The sequence below is a fragment of the Barbus barbus genome, assembly GCF_936440315.1.
Source record: "Barbus barbus genome assembly, chromosome: 48".
Lineage (NCBI taxonomy): Eukaryota > Metazoa > Chordata > Actinopteri > Cypriniformes > Cyprinidae > Barbus > Barbus barbus.
Window position 1 is genome coordinate 23,460,221 of NC_136726.1, and position 20,589 is coordinate 23,480,809.

Here is a 20,589-nt window from a genome sequence, read left to right on the forward strand (position 1 = left end):
CATTTTATTTTATTTTATTTTCTTATTTGATTTGATTTGATTTTCCATGCAGAACATTCACACAGCAGATAGACCAGCATTTTCTGCTGCATCTTGCATCAGTTCTTGGACTGCTTCTCTTTTCTGTCTACATGGCATCACTAGGTTCTGTCATTCAGAAACATGGCTTTTCATATCACTGCTATGCTGATGACACTCAACTCTACCTCTCATTCCATCCTGATGATCCGATGATAGCTGATCGCATCTCAGCGTGTCTAACAGACATTTCTTGCTGGATGAAGGACCATCACCTTCAACTCAACCTAGCTAAGACAGAACTGCTTGTAGTTTCAGCTAACCCATCGCTTCACCACAATCTCACCTTCCAGTTAGGCTCATCTACCATAACTCCTTCAAAAACAGCCAGAAACCTTGGAGTTGTGATTGATGATAAGCTGAATTTCTCACATTGCTAAAACTGCCCGGTCCTGCAGATTTGCATTATACAATATTAAGAAGATCAGGCCCTTTCTCTCGGAGCATGCAACACAACTCCTTGTTCAGGCTCTTGTTCTGTCCAGACTTGACTATTGCAATGCTCTCTTGGCAGGTCTTCCAGCCAATTCTATTAAACCTCTACAATTAATCCAAAATGCCGCTGCAAGATTAATCTTTAATGAGCTGAAATGCACAGTCTCCTGTGAGGGCTAAGTTTAGGTGTACTGAACACAGTTTGTTCAGTATAAAAACCATTACGCCTATGGAGAGTCCCCATAAACCACAAAAACCAGCATGTGTGTGTGTGTGTGTGTGTGTGTGAAAGTCACAAATCTAAAACACGTGTTGCCAGCAGCTGGGCTGGTTTTTCTCACTCGACCTTCAAATATCTCACTGCTTTGTCAATTAAGAGCAAATCTTGACAAGCTCAGAGTCACCTCAGCCTGTCTCTCTCTCTCTCTCTCTCTCTCTCTATATCTGTGTCTCTCGCTCGCACCTCAGGCCGTTTCCACACCTTCGAGAGTCTAATTGAAGGTTACGACGGGCCCAGATGCTTCTATTGGCAGAACAAACAGTCCATACATATGGCAAGTGTGTGTGTGTGTGTGTGTGTGCGCACTGAGCTTTACCCCTCCTTCACTTGTTCCTTTTCTCCTCGGAGCTTCTTTCAAGCTGCGGTTCTCTCCCACAGCACCTTTTCAAGCTAAACAAAGGAGCTGTAAACATGAAAATGGCAGCGGGGAGTGGAATGCCTTTAAGGCTTCAGACTTCAGACTCTGACAACACTCGGGTCTCGCCGGTGGTCCGGGTCTATTCTGTACCGGCAGCACACACACATGGCCATTTACAATCCGACACACATACACACACTCTCTCTTTCTCTCTCTCTTACACACACACACACTCTCTCTCAGACACACACACTCTCACACACACACACACACACACACGGGGGGGGGGGGGGGGGGGGGGGTTCTTCAACTACAGGCACTTTCAGGTTCAAGGGGCTGATTTTTATTAACAGGTTGTTTTTCTTGTTCAAACAAGTGTCACAGAATTTTTATCATACCATTATCATGTATTTTTCCTCATTTATTTATTTTATTGTTTATTGTGTGTGTGTGTGTATATTTATATAATCTATTAATATATATTTTAATAATCTATTATCTAAACAAAGACTGTCCCTCAGTTGTGGTGTTTATCTATCATAACAATATTATTATTTTTTTCTATGACAATCAAAACAAAGTGAATATAGGACAAATCATATATTTTATTTCATTTTAATTTATTATTAACATCTGTCTCTTATTTGTGGTGTTTACTTAAATTTAGCTTTATTTTGTTTAATTGTATCTCCTTCATAACAATTTTATTTTTATTTTTTTAATGATCTTATTTGTGGTGTTTACTTTAAATTAGTTTTGTTTTATTTAATACAATTTTTAACAAATGTCCCTCAGTTGAGGCGTTTATTTTATTTTTATCAACAACCGTCATTTCCACTATAACCAACAATTCTGCTGTTAATAAGGTTTTTTCCAACGTTAGTGTACTAAATTTGTCTGTGAAATATCTCAAAAAAGAAAAAAACTTTTTAACATTAAAATTACATTCACACTGTAATTTTGTCAAATTATGCAAAATGTGTATTTAATTGTGTGTATTAAGGATGCATAAAATACTCAGTTTGAAACGAGCTGTATAATTCATTGTTGGCGATGTGGGGGAAATTATAATGTTATTGATAAAACTAGTGAGAGTGTTATAAGTGTGTTTCAAGAGAGTGTTTCATTTCTTTTAAGTGCAGCAGCACATAGAGTTGAAGAAACACCCCAACACACACACACACACAGTCTTGTGCAGTGTGTGTGTGTGTGTGTGTGTGTGTGTTTGTGAGTGTGACTGTGAGTTTGTGTATCTATATGTCAGTGTGTGTGTGTACAGGTTTATATATCCTGGTGGGGACTTAAACCTGAATACACACAGACTCATGGGGACTCGTGTCATGGTGGGGACCTAAATTGAGGTACAAAAGCATATAAATCATACAGAATGAGTTTTTTTGAGAAAGTAAAAATGCAGATAGTTTCCAGTAAGGGGTAGGTATAGGTGCAGGGTTGGTGTAGGGCGATAGAAAATACGGTTTGTACAGTATAAAAACCATTACGCCTATGCAGAGTGTGTGTGTGTGTGTGCCCTGCGGCTCTCTGTGGCAGTGTATCCAGTTGCAGTGTGTGACTGGCAGCATCAATTTGCATTTGTTTAGCTGTGGTCTGGAGTGTAAAATGCGTGTGTGATGCGTTGAAGCCGTTTCACTCCATATTTAGCTTTTTCTCAGAAACGTCCCATCAGACAAACCACAATCACAGCAGATCTGCCTTCTTCACATCCACTCACCCTTCTGTTTCTGACATTTAACTTACACTTTAGAAACATAATGCAGATTTAACAGATGAAAAAGAGCTCATGAAAAAGATGGACATGTGCGAACAGGGCCAGAATATTAACTATGAAATGTTAGACATCAGCCACTGTGGCTGTACAGGTGCATCTCAATAAATTAGAATTTATTTCAGTAATTCAACTCAAATTGTGAAACTCCTGTATTAAATAAATCCAATGTCTTTGGTTCTTTTAATTGTGATGATTTAGGCTCACATTTAACAAAAACCCACCATCTCAATAAATTAGAATACTTCATAAGACCAATAAAAAAAAAGATTTTTAGTGAATTGTTGGCCTTCTGGAAAGTATGTTAATTTACTGTATATGCACTCAATACTTGGTTGGGCGTCCTTTTGCTTTAATTACTGCCTCAATTTACATTTACATTTACTCATTTAGCTGACGCTTTTATCCAAAGCGACTTACAATTGCTATATATGTCAGAGGTCGCACGCCTCTGGAGCAACTAGGGGTTAAGTGTCTTGCTCAGGGACACATTGGTGTCTCACAGTGGATTCGAACCCGGGTCTCTCACACCAAAGGCATGTGTCTTATCCACTGCGCCATCACCACCCCCACCAGACCCGGCATGGCATGGAGAATTTGGCGTGGCATGGAGGCAATCAGCCTGTGGCACTGCTCAGGTGTAATGGAAGCCCAGGTTGCTTTGATAGCGGCCTTCAGGTCATCTGTATTGTTGGGTCTGGTGTCTCTCATCTTCCTCTTGACAATACCTCATAGATTCTCTATGGGGTTCAGGTCAGGTGAGTTTTCTGGCCAATCAAGCACAGTAACACCATGGTCATTGAACCAGCTTTTGGTACCTTTGGCAGTGTGGGCAGGTGCCAAGTCCTGCTGGAAACTGAAATCAGCATCTCCATAAAGCTTGTCAGTAGAAGGAAGCATGAAGTGCTCTACAATTTCCTGGTAGATGGCTGCGTTGACTGTGGACTTCAGAAAACACAATGGACCAACACCAGCAGATGACATGGCAGCCCAAATCATCACTGACTGTGGAAACTTCACACTGGACTTCAAGCAACATGGATTCTGTGCCTCTCCACTCTTCCTCCAGACTCTGGGACCTTGATTTCCAAATGAAATGCTAAATTTACTTTCATCTGAAAAGAGGACTTTGGAGCACTGAGCAACAGTCCAGGTCTTTTTCTCCACAGCCCAGGTAAGACGCTTCTGACGTTGTCTCTGGTTCAGAAGTGGCTTGGTAGCCCTTTTCCTGAAGACGTCTGAGCGTGGAGACTCTTGATGCACTGACTCCAGCTTCAGTCCACTCCTTCTGAAGCTCTCCCAAGTGTTTGAATCAGCTTTGCTTGACAGTATTCTCAAGCTTGCGGTCATCCCTGTTGCTTGTGCACCTTTTCCTACCCAAATTCTTCCTTCCAGTCAACTTTGCATTTAATATGCTTTGATACAGCACTCTGTAAACAGCCACAGCCTTCAGTAATGACCCTCTGTGACTTACCCTCTTTGTGGAGGGCGTCAATGTTCGTCTTCTGGATCATTGCCAAGTCAGCAGTCTTCTCCATTATTGTGGTTTCAAAGAACAAGAGATACCCTGAATTTATACTGTAGAGATGGTCATTAATTGAAACTCAAATATAAATATTCTAATATTTTGAGATACTGATTTTTGACTTTCATGAGCTGTAAGCTCTAATCATCAAAATTAAAACAAAAAAACTTTTGAAATGTTTTACTTTACATGTAATGAATCTTTTTCACGATATTCACATTTATTGAGATGCACCTGTACAGTATCAGATGGTAATACTGTAGTGATTACCATATTCATGTATTCTAACTGATAAACATATTCATGTAGTATAGTATTTTACATATATATATATATATATATATATATATATTAATACACATCCATCCACTCATCCATCCATCCGTCCATCCATCGAGAGATTAATTTTTATATATATTTAATATTTTTGGTTAATTATATATATATATATATATATATATATATATATATATATATATATATATATATATATATATATATATATATATATACATAAAAGTGAACAACGCATTATTGTTCATCCCAAAGAGACACAAAAACACTTTCACAGACTTTTTCATGAACTGTTCCCATCTGGTGATGACCTGCCCAACTCAATCCGAGCAGCTGAATCCTTACCATCTTCAAGAAACGGCTAAAAACTCATCTGTTCCATCTTTACTTGACCCTCTAACTCTAGCACTCTCTATTCTAATTTTATTTTATCTATGTCTTTTTATTTAAAAAAATTAAATAATAATAATAATAATAATAATAATAATTATCTGTACTGGGTTAGGCTAGCTGAGACTTGTAATAGCACTTGCACGTTGTTGCTCTTTTGTTGGTTTTGATTGCTTCTTATGTCCTCATTTGTAAGTCGCTTTGGATGAAACTAAATTAATTAACTAATGAATAATAAAGTTAATAAAATGTATATAATTTTGTTTCTGTTTTTATATATGGCAAGAAATGCATAGAAACATAATTAATAATTCATATATCACATTATATACAGTATACACACATTTAAAGAGAATATAAAATTATATAACATTTTATAATAATAATAATAATTGATGTGTTTCATATAGCAGCTAACCTCTTAGTTAAGCTGTGTTTCCGTCCTGTGCTGGTTTTCCTGCAGTGAGGTGTATGGCGCTGGAGTGAGTGTGTGTCCGTCATTAGCAGCAGCGAGTGTGTTTCTGATCGGGACTCGTGTGTAATGGCTGTGATTGTGGATTCCTGCTGGACGCTCTTGTGTGACGTGGCTATTATCCGAGGAAAGAGGAAGCCTGCAGTCAGAGATGAATATCACACACAGAGTTATGAATGAATGCAGCAGTCACCGGATCTCTCTTATTCTCTCTCTAATTATGCTTCCTGTTTAGAGCCAGATTACTGTGTTACTGAGACGAGACACAGATACTGTGGCTGTACCCCGGGACAGGGATGTACAGTATCCCAGGGTAATACTATGATGATCACTAGATTTATATTCTAATTGATTGCCATATTCATGTACTACAGTATATTGTAAATTCAAGTTGTTTTTTTTGTCCATTTTTGGGTCATTTACTATTGTGATACCATGTTATCACACTTTTGCCACTTTTTTTAAATATAATTCATACTCCTAATCAAAATATCACATGATTTCATCATAATTTATAATATTTTATATCATATTTTATGTAAAAAAAAAAATAATAATAATATAATCAGTAAGTCATGGCAACTTGTTTTTACCTTAACTCATCAAAATATGTTAAGCAATTAAAAAAAATAAATTATAAGTTATTTGAGATTGAACTTAACTCTTTTAAGTCAATTTAATAAATAATAATAATGTTTAGTTAAAATGACTTGTACAACCAGGGCTGCGTTTCCCAAAAGCATCGTAAGCCTGAGTTGATCGTAGCTCCATTGGTTTCAATGGGTCTACGATGTACTTAAGCTTAAGATGCTTTTGGGAAACACAGCCCAGGTTGATTATACTTTAAAAACTGAAGACAGTTAGAAATTGTTTTGTAGTGTATCGTAGTGTTCTTCTCTTGCAATGTTGCAATACTTCCATGTTTTTGGCACAAAGTGTGTCATTGTTATTTTGAAAGTACCTTGTAGTAACATACCATGACATATGTGACCCTGGAGCACAATGCATATTACTAATCAAAAGTTTTGATATATTTACGGTAGGAAATTTACCAAATATCTTGGTAAATTAGCGCTGGACATTTACTCCCCCCACCTACAATCCCTGCTGGCCCGAGACTCGAACCCGCAACCTTTGTATTACGAGTCCGACTCTCTAACCATTAGGCCACGACTTCCCCTATTGGCTATTGCTACAAATATACCTGAGCTACTGATGACTGCTTTCGTGCTGCAGGGACACTTATGAATGTCAGTATTGTAGTGTATCAACAGGAAGGGCTCTGGCAGTGAAGATGTGATTGTGGGAAGAGCGATACGGAGCCGGAGCGAGACTGTAATGAGCTCTGTCGCTCTTATCTGTGTGCTCAGGTTTGGTTATCATGTCTGGTGCGCGTGTGTGAGACCGACGCCAGCCTGTCCTGCATTCCAGCGAGGGTTCGATTACTGCCAGCGGGTCTGTGTCTGTCTGATGACGCCAAACACAGGCCATGTGCACTGTCAGATATTACTGTAATGAGCGAGTATTAATATCTACGATGCACTTCTGCGGTGTCTCAGTCATCATTCAGCATCACTGGTCCTCAGAGGACTGGAGCGTTTGATAGAGGCTTCACTGACACACAGTTTGTGATATAATCCATGTGTGTGTGCAAATATATATATATATATATATATATATATGAGCGAGAGAGAATTCAAATAAATTTATGAATTTATATATTTATACATCTATAAATTGTATTTTCTTTTTCTATCTATCTATCTATCTATCTATCTATCTATCTATCTATCTATCTATCTATCTATCTATCTATCTATCTATCTATCTATCTATCTATCTATCTATCTATCTATCTGTCTGTCTGTCTGTCTGTCTGTCTGTCTGTCTGTCTGTCTGTCTGTCTGTCTGTCTATCATCTATATATATATATATATATAAAGAGACAGAATGACTCTCTCTCTCTATATATATATATATAGAGAGAGAGAGAGAGAGCAAAAACAATTTATTAATAAAATGTATAATAATTAATTTTTCATGTTTATACATTTTCATATAGTTTTTTAAATAAATATGCATAATTGTAAAAAAAAGTTACGTTTTTAGAAAGAGAGTGAAAATAAATATATGAATTTATATTCATTTATTTATTTATAAATTGTATTATCTTTACATTTTCATAAAAATAATAATATATTTTAAAAAATAATGTATATTTAATAATAGTAAAAATGGATTACAATTAAAAATATACGTGTGTGTGTGTGTGTGCGCGCGCACGCTTTTAATACCATGGTTTGTGGTCAGTTAATTTCTGGACCCCCGATGATGTAATTTCTGATATCATGTGTTTTTGTGTTTTTAGCACTGCAGGCATGGCATGTGTGTGAATAAGGAGATGGACATGAAGCCGGTTCATGGAGACTGGGGCTCCTGGGGCCCCTACAGTGTGTGTTCCAGGACCTGTGGAGGAGGAACACGCAGCACAGCCAGAGACTGCAATAAACCCGAGTAAGTGCTTCAACACACACACATGCACTGAGACCCAATAAGCCCCTGATGGGGATTTGATTTTTGGGGGATTTATTTTGTACATTTCATCCCCAAAACACCAGCAAAACCAATCCACACACATTCTAACAATAAAACAATATTTTAACTGAATTGATAATATAACCCACTGAATTAAATCAAAAGAGTCAATAAGGCTAATAAATTCATTTGCAAATGAGTTTGCTGGACGACACACATGGATGTTGAAATCTCCCAGAATGATCACTTTATCAAAATTTGATGTGATGCCCACAAGAATGTTCTCAAAGTCATTAAGAAAGTCTTTGTGGGCTTTAGGAGGGCAGTAAAGTACAGCGATTGCCACAGTAGTGTCCATTTCCAGTTTCAACAATTGTAATTCAAAGCTGTTAAAAGTGTCCGTCGTCACGATATTACACCTAAAATTGTCTTTAAAAATAAACATTAAACCACCTCCCCTCCCTGATGTGCGAGGACAGTTAAAAGATTTATAGATGGAAGAAGTTCAGAAAGCGGGCTCGTGTCCCCGGTCGTCAGCCAGGTTTCAGTAATACATAGTAAATCCAGAACATCTGTAGTGAAAAATCATTCAAAATGAACGTCTTATTACCCACCGATCTGGTGTTTATCAGGGCAATTTTCAACTTTCACGGGTTCATCGTTAACTTGTTGTGCACGACGAAATGAACGTAGATGCCATAGATCCACACCGCTAAGACGAATACGAGGCGGCCGATACAGAAAAGGCTGAGCTGGCAGAACATTCGACCCATACGATGGTTTCAGGGAACGCCAGCAAATAGTCTGATTTCCAGCAGTTTGCCGGAAAGACAATTTCAGCTCCCATTGAGCCCTCGAAACCAGTTTGAGTTTGACGGCCACACCACCTCGCTTTCGCCGCCTCCGCCGCCTCCGCCGCCTCCGCCCAGGTAGAACACATGGCATTCGGGGAAGATATTCGGGTATCCATACAGGTAAGGGAGCGGGAGCATAATATGATCCTTGTTGGGTTCTATTTTGTAATTTAACCATGTCTTTAATGTTCAAAAGAGCTTGTCGATCATAGACAAGCAGTGATAAAACTTACTGACAAAGCAAACAAAAACGCATGCCAGAGCCAACGGCGCCAAATATGATCTTATGATTCATTTTCTTTATGCACATTTTTTCTTTATTTTACATATGATTCAATATGATATTTATTCACCCCAACATGTCATTAATAGGCTTTAATTTCTTTAGGCAAAATATAACTTCTTAATTTTTTCTTTTAATTTGGAGTGAACTATGATCTTAATGGCCCTAAAAAGAGAATAATTTTTTTTATACAAAATATTTATTTATTTATTTAGTTATTAAGAAGTTTGACTTTCTGTAAATGTGCCCAATTGCATTGAATTGGTGAATTTTTGTATTAAATAATGTCTTCCTATCAGACGGCTCTCACAGGCTGGTTTTGTTCTTTCAGTGTGTGACAGCACAGATATCTTTCTGGTTCTCAGGCCGAGGAACGGAGGCCGGTTTTGTGTGGGCCGCAGGATGAAGTTCCGCTCGTGTAACACGGATCCGTGTCCCCGCGGCCGGAGGGACTTCAGGGAAGAGCAGTGTGCGCAGTTCGACGGGAAACACTTCAACATCAACGGACTGCCACCCTCCGTCCGCTGGGTGCCCAAGTACAGCGGCAGTGAGTGTCTTTGACCTCTGACCTCTGTCTCACACACACACAGACCTGCAGCCAGTTTGGCCAACTAAGCAGTTTTGTTGCTAAACTATCAGCTTTTCAGACAACCCTTGCAACTTTTTCTTCCAAAAGCACCTAGCAACAAATTTTGCCATTTTTAAAATTTATTTGGCGACTTTTACCAACTTTTGATAAGTGACACGCACACATTTTCCATCCAAATTACACAAAAAGAGGAAACCAAAGATGCCTCGCAGTACACACATCACGTGAATTAAGTTAGCTGCTATTTGCAATTGTTCGATTTAATAATAATAATAGTTGAACAATTTAACAATTGAATAATTAGTGTAGCACACTAACTACTAATACACTGCTTAAAGCATAATTGTTGAAAATGTGTAGTATTACTAGTTTACTAGCTATTAAAAAACTAATTGTAATCATTCAAAAATGTGTAAGTGTTCAATAATTCAATGTATTTAAAAATACAGTTATTTATATTGTAATTAGTGCTGTCAAATGGTTAATCGCAATTAATCGCATCCAAAATAAATGTTTTGTTTAAATAATATATGTGTGTACTGTCTATATATTTTATGTATATATATAAACAAACACACATGCATGTATATATTTAAGAAAAATATGTTACGTTTATATATGAAATATATTTTTAATGCAATTTATATGAATATAAATATAAACATTTAAATGCATGTAACTGTTTTCAAAATATATGCTGTATGTGTGTGTATGTATTTACACAGTACACACTCATATATTAGGGAAACAAAAACTTTTATTTTGGATGCGATTAATCATTTGACAGCACTGATTTTAATATTATATTGTGCATATTATTTTACAAACAAATCTAAATTAACATATATAAAATATATTTTTTTGCTGAGATTTGATGTTGTGACACAATTTTGCGTTGTGATTACGCAATTACATCACAATGTCATTTAGCAACAAATCGAACTTCCCCTGAAAATTAGTCGCAACACTGCCTGCAGCTATTATTGTAATGGTTTTCTAGCAGCTGATGGAGGAGCCTTGCAGCCGTGCTTCACAATAAACCTGCTGAGCTCGTCAAACACTGATGAATCCCACACAGACCGCATTCATGCCTTTGGCAGATGCTTTTATCTGAAGTGAATGCTGTACAGTTAGTTGCTGACAGATGAAATGGAGAAATCACATCGCACTTTGACACACAGAAGTAGACTTCAGAATGACTCTGCGCTTCATTAGCCAATCAGAAACACTCTCTGCGGCTCTGACATGTTTATAGAGGGCTCTCTTTGCTCTGAATATGAGTGAATATCTCAAGAAAGCTGCTAATTCAACTACATTTTTCAGACCTGTGACAGTAGCTCAAATGTTTCTCATCACTCTCTGGTGTTTCTCCTCTTATCTAATCAATTTCTTGTGTTTCTCATCTCTTTCTCATCACACTTTGCTGATTTTCATCTTATTCTCATCGCTAATTCCTTTCTCATTATTATAAAAAAAAAAGTACTGACCCCAAACTTTTGAACGCTAGTGTACAGAAGCAACAAAACAATGGTGAAATAATGGCAAAATTTGGTCTCACTCATCTCTGTTGTTTCTCAGTTGTGATGAAGGATCGCTGTAAACTCTTCTGTCGTGTCACGGGGACGATGGCGTACTATCAGCTGAGGGATCGGGTCGTCGACGGGACACCGTGTGGACCGGACACGTATGATATCTGTGTACAAGGCCTCTGCAGGGTATGAAAGGGCTTCTAAAAATGATAATACTATGGTACTTTGAAATTTACTACGGTACTAGATGATAAACGTATTCATATACAATGGTGTTTCAAAGAATTGCATACTACCACCTACCATACTACCATGGTATATGTCTAAAATAAACATAGTAATACCATGGTACATTTGTGGTGCAAATGGAAACTGACATTCTTATTGTGTGTGTTTATCATAGCAAGCAGGTTGTGACCATGTTTTGAACTCGAAGGCCAGGAATGATAAGTGTGGCGCTTGCGGAGGAGACAACTCTTCATGTAAGACCCTCGCTGGAACCTTCAACAACGCACAATACGGTGAGACCCTGTGGACCGCGCTGCTCTGCTGTTCTCATCGCTCTTGAAAGGGTTGCAGTGAGGGGCATGCTGGGAAATGACAGAACAGGAATTACTTCTGTCCTTTACTTTTCATTTGTTGATACTTTCATGGCTGGGATAAAGGAGCAAGAGATCATGTGACACAGAAGAGTTTCCTCCACTTTTTCTATTTGTTGATTTCCTTCTTTATTTTTTTCTTTCTTTCTTTGGTTTTGGTCCGCACACTAGAGCCTTGCATTTCAGCCCGTGCCCGATGGGCCCTGACTTTTTTACGCCTCTAGGGACCGAGACAGCAGAAAGTGCATCATGTTTGTTTTCTTTATTTTATAAAAGCACAACGTTTTGTTGATATTGTGAGTGCACACAAATAAAAGTAGACCCTTTATAGTTCCGAATGATGTATTACTCTTACCTTTATGAGCAAAAATGATGGCAAATCCACTGCAAAAAAATGCAAGGGATCGCACTGATGCCTCTGTGTCCTGCAAAGCACGCTTTGGCTTCCACTCTCCACACAAACTATTGGATTGGATGCACATTTCTCTAGGTTTAACGTTTAAACATTGTTATATGCTTGAGCTGTTTTATATCTATAGATTTAATTTTAGTCAAGTCGTGATGATTTGAGAAGGCTAAATTGATCAAACATAGACAATGATCAGCTTACTGTATGCCGCTTGGTTGTTACTTTAAAAAACAAAAACTTATAACGAGCAAAAAAAATGCTTTCTGGTGTTTCTTATCTTGTTCTCATCACTCACTTGTGTTTCTAATCTCTTTCTCAACACTCTCCAGTGTTTCTCATCTCTTTCTCATCACATTTTGCTGTTTCTCATCTTGTTATCATCGCTCTCTTGGGTTTCTAATCTAGTTCTTGTGTTGTAGGTTATAACGTTGTGGTTCGGATTCCTACTGGTGCGACCAACATCGAGATAAAGCAGGTCAGCTACTCAGGATTGCCAGAAGATGATAACTACCTCGGTGAGTTAGTACAGATACCCAGACCAGATTACCCTGGTGATACCACAGCACTCTGATGCGTGTTATATAAACTGAATGATTGCCGTGTTTATATGCCATGATATTTACGTGGCACACGAATGAAGAATCCCATGCTATTGCAATGGCACATGTCCAGAACAGCTGTGGTGTTACAATGGTGCTTCACCGCGACTCCTCCGGGAATTTGGGGTCACAGGGAGAGCAAACGCCGGATGATTGACAGACGCCGAGGTGCTAATGAAAGTGAGCTAGTGTGTCCAGGACGTTTGTCTAGCTGTTCACACTCGAGTCAAAAGGCCAAATAAACACAAACACACACAGCTGATGAAGTGTGATCTGAGTGATCTGAGGCTCATTGTCCAGGTCTGGGCTCGTATTCACAAAACATTTCATCTCACCTAAAGAGTTCTCCTAAACAGCAGTACAATTTTTTAGATAAGAGTTTTCTCTTAAAACCTATTCACAAAGCTGCTGAGACAAACTTGTACTAAGCAATAGAGAGAAGTCTTAAGATCAGAGTAAGGGGGCGGGGTTTACCTCGTTGCTATGGATGATGTCAGCATGCTTAGTAACTACGCACACAGTGATTGGCTGAAAGTCTCTATCAGAGATTTATTCATAGAAATATTGTGGAGTGTGACATTATGTTGCAACATTCAAATAAAGATTATAAAATGCAGGTTAAGTGTCACTAATTAAACAAGTATATGTTCAGATAATTGTCAGCTTCTCATAAACAATTAGCAGATATGCAAATAAACAGCCTTTTAATTAACTAGAGTTATAGTCATAACTAATAGTAAGACATGCAAACGTAACAGAAAACCAAACTGGACCCAAGAACAGCTGTTATTTCTTGCCCAGCTGGTGAATGAAAACAAGGATATAATCAAAGGAACATTTAAGGTTGGGAAAGCCTCCAAAACCAAAAGCGATACCTTTTTTTGCCGGAAACAGCTATTTCAGGATAGTTTGTGATTAGTCTTAGTGACTCAGGAGTCCTCTTCACTTCTCCTAACGTTTCACAGATTTAGGAGCTAGTTTTAGCGCTAAAACGAATCGGGAAATATTTAGGACTGACACGTCCAAGATTTCCTCCTAAATCTGTGAGTTATGAGCTACTTTTATCCTGAAGATCTTTCTCATCTGCAGCTCTGTCTGACAGTCAGTCCAACTTCCTCCTGAACGGGAACTTCGTGGTGTCCATGTTTAAGAGGGAAATCACCTTTAAGGGAGCAGAGATCGAGTACAGCGGATCTAACACCACGGTTGAGCGGATCAACTGCACGCAGCGGATCGAGGAGGAGCTCGTGCTGCAGGCAAGTGAAGCCAATCTGAAGGAGCTTACAGTGAAGCATCACATATCAAGCATCACATGATGACAGCAGAAACCAGTCAACCGGCTAGATATCTTGTTGTGCATCAGCTTATTTTGTTATGTCTGGTTAGGGCACAGGGTGAAACCACACTGCAAGTTTTTATTGGTATCTTTGTTTTCAGTAAAAATATAACTAATAGGTAAATTACCTAAGAATCCAAATTGTGTGAGAATAAGACCAGCATTAATTAGTTGTTTTAGTATTATTTATATACTATTATCATTTTTATTAATATTTTGAATAAACTTTTAAAGATTCAGTTTTCATTTTAATTTTAGTTTTGGTAATTTTTAGATTTTATATAAAAATCAAAAAAAAAATTATGGTTTTGAAATATTGAAATATTCAGCTTTAATTTGTTTATTTCAGTTTTAGTTATTTTAGTGCTTCAAGGTAAACTTAATTTCAGTTAGCTGCCAAAAAAAGGTTTTATGTAATATTTATATTTAGTTTTATTTAAACTTTTTGAATTAATTAAACTGATTTTATATAAAAAATAAAATGTAATTTTCTAAAACACATACATTGATTTTAGTTTTTGGTTAATGGCTTTATTTTTATTTAGTCATTTTAGTGCTTCAACATTATTAATTTAATTTAATTTAATTTAATTTAATTTAATTTAATTTAATTTAATTTAATTTAATTTAATTTAATTTAATTTAATTTAATTTAATTTAATTTTATTTAATTTTATTTAATTTTATTTTTCATTTCAGTTAGTTGCCAAGGCAAAATAAAAATCGTATAAAATGTATATTTTATTTCAGCTTTATTCAATGAATATCCATGATTTTATGCAAAAAAAATATTTTTATAATAAAATGTACATTCATAAAACAAGTTTTTTTTAAATAATTTAAATATGCAGCTTACTTATTTTTATTTCAGTTTTAGTCCTTTTAGTGCTTCAACAAACATTATTTCAGTTAGTTGACAAGGCAAAAAGTTAGTTTTTTGATGTACTTTTTATTTTATTTCAGCTTTATTACAATTAATTAAACTGATATTATAATTTTTTATATATTTATTTGTTTTAGTTAATAATACCAAGAATGAATAAGTCTTTATTCAGAGAATATGTCTTGATTTAAGAATTCTTAGACATGTTTTCCAGGAGAAAGGACAAAAATGCTGTTAAATGAATTAATTAATAAAATGCTTCTGCAGTATAAATGCACAGAAATGTCCTGATCTGAGGGAGATGTACAGGCTCCCTGTGTAATGAATCTGTTGTCGTCTCAGGTTCTGTGCGTGGGAAACCTGTATAATCCTGACGTCAGATATTCCTACAGTATTCCCATCGAGGAGCAGAGAGAGCAGTTTGTGTGGGATCCGTCGGGCCCCTGGCAGGAGTGCAGCCGCATGTGTCAAGGTGCCGCTTCTGTTTGGGCGCTTTGCCTGGTTTTCTGTCCTGAAACACCTTTATAGCTGAAAGAAGTCACTTCCACGTCATCTGTGTGTGTTTGTCTGCAGGTGAGCGGCGGCGGAAGGCCGTGTGTGTTCGTAAGAGTGATCGTTTGGTGGTTTCGGAGCAGAGGTGTGAGAATCTACCTCGACCCAGAGGCACGATGGAGCCCTGCAGTACTGACTGTGAACTCGGGTACAAGCACACGACATGTTTTATATTAGAAATGCAGCTGTCCCATACTACCAGACATGTTTTCCCTTCAATTAGTGTCATTACAAAAGCATCTCCAACGGCACAAAATATTGTGTAATATTGTAAAAATATTTTACACTTTTAATATAGTATTTTATGTGCTTTAATAATTTTTATTTATTTGTTTATAATTTAAATATTTAATTTTATTTTTGTAATTTTAGTGCTTTAACTTGTAATTTTATTTCAATAAGTTGCCAAGCTAACATTTATCTTTTTTTCTGTAATATTTTAATTTTGTTTTATTTAAGCTTTGTTTAAATTAATTAGCAGGACTTAAAATAGTTAATTAGTGTGAACTATTTTCCATCATTATCAGCTTTTACATTAATTATAATTACATTTACAACCATTTCTAATACATGCATTTTTTTTTTAAATATATAAATATTTTGAAGTTACAAAAAAAAAAGTTTATTAGTTTTACAAGAATATGCTACTTCAGTCTTTCCACTTCAAAGTTTCACGTTTAATGCAATGTCACTTGCAGTTTCTTTGTAATTAATTATGAAACTTGAGCAATTTCTCAGACAAAACTGTTTCCACAAAAGTGTTTTTCAGTGATAATGTTCCTGGATGTTAAAGCTCTCATTTCTGTTCTGTTGTACACATTTTTAGCCAAGAAACCAAGGAAACTGAATTGCATTTGCTGCCAAAACATTTTCATGAAATATTTGCATCTGTACACTATATTCAAGTTGCTGATTCATGCTGATTTCACATATAATTTTTTTTTAATGCATATTTTAGTGCAGTTTCCACCCAGTTGCAGTTTGAAATTGTTAGGAAAGCAGTTTGTCTCAATTATAAGAAGTAAATCATCAACTTATATAATATAGTGTATGGATGCAAATATCTCAGTCATGAGCATTTTTTTTTTTTTCAATTACATGTGTTTGGTTTCTCAGCTAAAAATGTAAACACAACATAAAAACACTTAGCACTAACCAAATGAGCTGAACAGTGGCATGTAACAGACTGTTTGTCTCTCCTCCTCAGGTGGCACGTGGCGGGCCGGAGCGACTGCTCCAGTAAATGCGGTCCGGGTTACCGTACGCTGGATGTGCTGTGCATGCGCTACAGCCAGAACAAGAGGCTGAGCGAGCGCATGGAGGCCAGAGCCTGCGCAGACCTGCCTAAACCACAGATGCGTGAGGGATGTCACGGTGACTGTCTGCTCAAGAGCTGGCAGTACAGCGCCTGGTCTCAGGTGACGCACGATACAGCTCATAGCCTCCGTTTTTCTTCAATAGCTCAATATAATAATAATAATAATAATAAAAATATACTGTGTGTATATAGTTGTCACAGTCATGATCTGTTTTAGTTATGTCTCCGTCAGCCTACCTAGTTTGTTTCCATGGTTATTAGTTAATTAGCTCCACACCTGTTTCTGATTGTGTTTAGCATTTAAAGCCTGTGTTCTCCCCTGTTCCCTGGTCCGCTATCGTTTGCTTTATGTGTTTTGCTACCCTATGCTCCTGGATTTCCTTTGTTTCTTCTGAGAATTATTATTAAAAGACTATTATTTGAAACCTTCCTTCGTCGTGCGCTTTTATAGCATAGCACCCGTAACAATAGTCAAATCAAAAATTATTCAGACACCTGATAATTCTTTATATTCTTTTTACTAGTGTGTGCAGGACACTATAGTTGATTTATGTGAGGAGAGCAAAATAAAATGAACTGTGACATATTATACCCAAAACTTCTTCATACAGTGGACTGCCAGTAAAATTTATAAAAGATTGTCACCAAAAATCATTAATGTTGTATAAAACTAATGTGAATAATATGTAAACAAACCCTTCAGTAAAAACTTTTAGAATATGGATATTAATAAATCTGCTTGTGAAGTGGAGAAACAAACTCATTATGGTTTAGAAACGTTTTTTTTTTTTTTTTTTGGAAAATAAAACTAATTAAGCAAAACTGCAAATTAATAAAAAAAACTATATACAATAGATGTATTTAAAAAACTACTAAAAATGACAAATACACAAATTTAAGTCAAAACAGAACATATAAAAGTAATAAAATAACATATAAATGTATATTTAAAAGGGAATCCTAAAAATGCATTTTAAACAGTCCTAAAATGCTTTTGAGTTGAATTAAATTGAAGGAAAAAACAAACAAACAAAAAAAAAAACAGTGGCTTGTGACGATATACTAGTTTATGTATAAAATTATATATGAACAAACCCCTCAGTAAAAACCTTCAGAACATAGAATTAATAAAACTTTGGTGTAAATTAAACTAATTTTAAGAAACCGGCCCTTAAAGATATGAATTGCAATTGAAATCTATAGATGCAAATAGATAAAGTGCAATAATTAAATTAATGTGAATGATATAAACAAACCCCTCAGTAAAACCCTTCAGAATATGGAGAGGAAAACAACTCTAAGTTTAGGTGTATGTTAGTGCCGCAGAAGTGGAAAAACAAACTCTTTAAAAATATGCATTGTAATTGAAATCTATAGACACAAATAGATAAAGTGCAATAAGAAAATTTGTGTGAATGATATAAACAAATCCCTTCAGAATATGGAGAGGAATAAAAATAATGTTTTGCCTGTAGTGTCTTACCGTTAATTGAAGAAGTGAAGTAAATGTATTATGATTTGTATATAATTGTGTGCTGTTTTGTAATGCGATATGATTATCGTTGCAGTGCTCGAAGAGCTGCGGACACGGCGTCCGGACGCGGCAGGCGTACTGTATGAACAATCTGGGTCGCAGGCTGGTAGAGCGAGAGTGTGGCGAGCAGCAGAGAGTCCTGAGCGAATCCTGCAATGACGTGCCCTGTCCCGACTGGAGCGCCAGCGAATGGAGCGAGGTACTGACCAGACGCTTATCACATCCAACCGTACTTATCTTCTGAAGCATCATGATGCCCTCATGCTGTTTTGATCTGGTGTTTCTCGCAGTAGTGCTGTATACAACACCAGGGTTATTATAGATGAATAAAGATAAAACCATAAAAAACATTTGTGTTACTTGAAAACAAAAATGAACTGAAATAGTATAAAATATATATTGCCAAGGTGAGATTTCTCATTTTCAGTTAGTTTAACTTGGTATAACTAAATAAACGAAGACTATTAAGAATAAAAATGAATAAATACCAGGGCTTGAAAACAAAAAAGTCAATCGGTTCACTCCGAGCAGAATCGATATTTTAACGTTTCCGTTCCTGCGTTCCTCTGTATTATTACCGTTCTGAAACCGGTTAGAGTAGAAAAAATAACGGTTAATAATTGTCTTTGCCTGTAATAATAATAATAAAGAACGGTGTTTTCTTTACACAAAAATAAAAATCAATAAAATAAATAAAATACAGAAAGAGATGGTATCTTAACCCGCTGCGCTTAATATAATATAATATAATTCATCCTATCTAGATTTTTACATTTCTAAATGTAGGCTACTAAACAAAAGAAAAAATCTATTAATGCTTTAAAGACATTAAAGTATTTTTTTTTTAAAGATATTTAAAAATGTTTGCTGCAAATTATTAAAGAAAAACACTACTTCTATAAAATTGCGTTTTGAGAAAAAAAGAAAAAAAGCCACGTCGCATTTTATTCGGCTATTATTCAGAGATGATGCAGGCTAAAATGCTGGTAAATCAAAAATGTTTACAAACATTATGAACACAGTTATTAGTTTCTCTCCACGACAAATCCTCTAAACTATAGGCTATAAAAACGTCAATCCAAAACCAAATTAAAGGTGAAACTGATGCGTACGTCTCACTCGGCACGAATCCAAATGTTTCCATATTCTCGACGTATACTAAAATATTATTTATTGGCTTTTACTTTCATCGACGTAAAACATCATCCTTCACATTGGCAATAGCACAGTGAGGCGGTGGTCACGCTGAACACAACAGATTGGACAACGGAGCACTATATTAACTGTATTTTAACTGTATTTTATTTTGATAATGAACAGGCTGCAATGTTGCAAAAATGTGTCTTCGTGCGCGTGAGGCGACAGCGCGATATGGCCATACCAACGCTGGTTGTTTATACAGGTGCAAGACATCATGCAAAACTGCCAAGCTATTGCAAAACAAATAAAACTGTAAAGCTTTAGCAAAATAAAGAAAACTACTTTCTGCATCTCGTTTTCCTTTCCGAGAACGTTGGAATGCGTCACAATGCACCGTAGGCCTAACGCAGCATATTTTTTTTTCTTTCATTTTGTTAATCTGTCAATGATTTACCTGAAATATATTTAGTGTATAGGCATATATATTCCTTTTTATGTAATATAGTTTTATTGTGTTTTCTCCGTTCACAGAAGCGCCGCAGGTGCGTAAGATCTGTTGAATCCATCTTACACTGTCGTCGGATGAACTCTAACGCCGGTATTCTGGCGATTGGTGCTACCCTGTCAGATTTTGCTACCTCCCATTAAAACAGATGGTAGCAGACTTCCTTGCCATCGCGACTAGAGTTCCCAGCGGAGCGCGAGCAGGCATTTCACTCGCTGCGTCAGCATCACATTTGCATAGTCTGTACTACTTGAATTCCTGATTGGTTGACAGCAAATTTCAAATATTAAATGGAACGATAAAATA

The 20,589-nt window shown here is 36.5% G+C and overlaps 1 protein-coding gene across 1 annotated transcript in view; it reads left to right on the plus strand.

The window, feature by feature from the left end:
* Positions 1 to 5,687: 5,687 nt before the first annotated feature.
* The window catches only part of LOC306867049 (A disintegrin and metalloproteinase with thrombospondin motifs 20-like), a gene marked incomplete at its 5' end in the record, with an annotated part of 71,829 nt that continues 56,927 nt past the window's right edge, over positions 5,688 to 20,589 (plus strand). Inside the window, 14 exons of the mRNA XM_079412513.1 lie at positions 5,688 to 5,762; positions 5,854 to 5,931; positions 6,989 to 7,129; positions 7,987 to 8,132; positions 8,972 to 9,082; positions 9,656 to 9,837; positions 11,458 to 11,594; positions 11,812 to 11,929; positions 12,836 to 12,931; positions 14,105 to 14,301; positions 15,577 to 15,706; positions 15,808 to 15,934; positions 16,994 to 17,204; positions 18,673 to 18,837. Coding sequence (XP_079268639.1) covers positions 5,688 to 5,762; positions 5,854 to 5,931; positions 6,989 to 7,129; positions 7,987 to 8,132; positions 8,972 to 9,082; positions 9,656 to 9,837; positions 11,458 to 11,594; positions 11,812 to 11,929; positions 12,836 to 12,931; positions 14,105 to 14,301; positions 15,577 to 15,706; positions 15,808 to 15,934; positions 16,994 to 17,204; positions 18,673 to 18,837 — 1,914 coding nt within the window. The remainder of the gene's footprint in view (positions 5,763 to 5,853; positions 5,932 to 6,988; positions 7,130 to 7,986; positions 8,133 to 8,971; positions 9,083 to 9,655; positions 9,838 to 11,457; positions 11,595 to 11,811; positions 11,930 to 12,835; positions 12,932 to 14,104; positions 14,302 to 15,576; positions 15,707 to 15,807; positions 15,935 to 16,993; positions 17,205 to 18,672; positions 18,838 to 20,589) is intronic.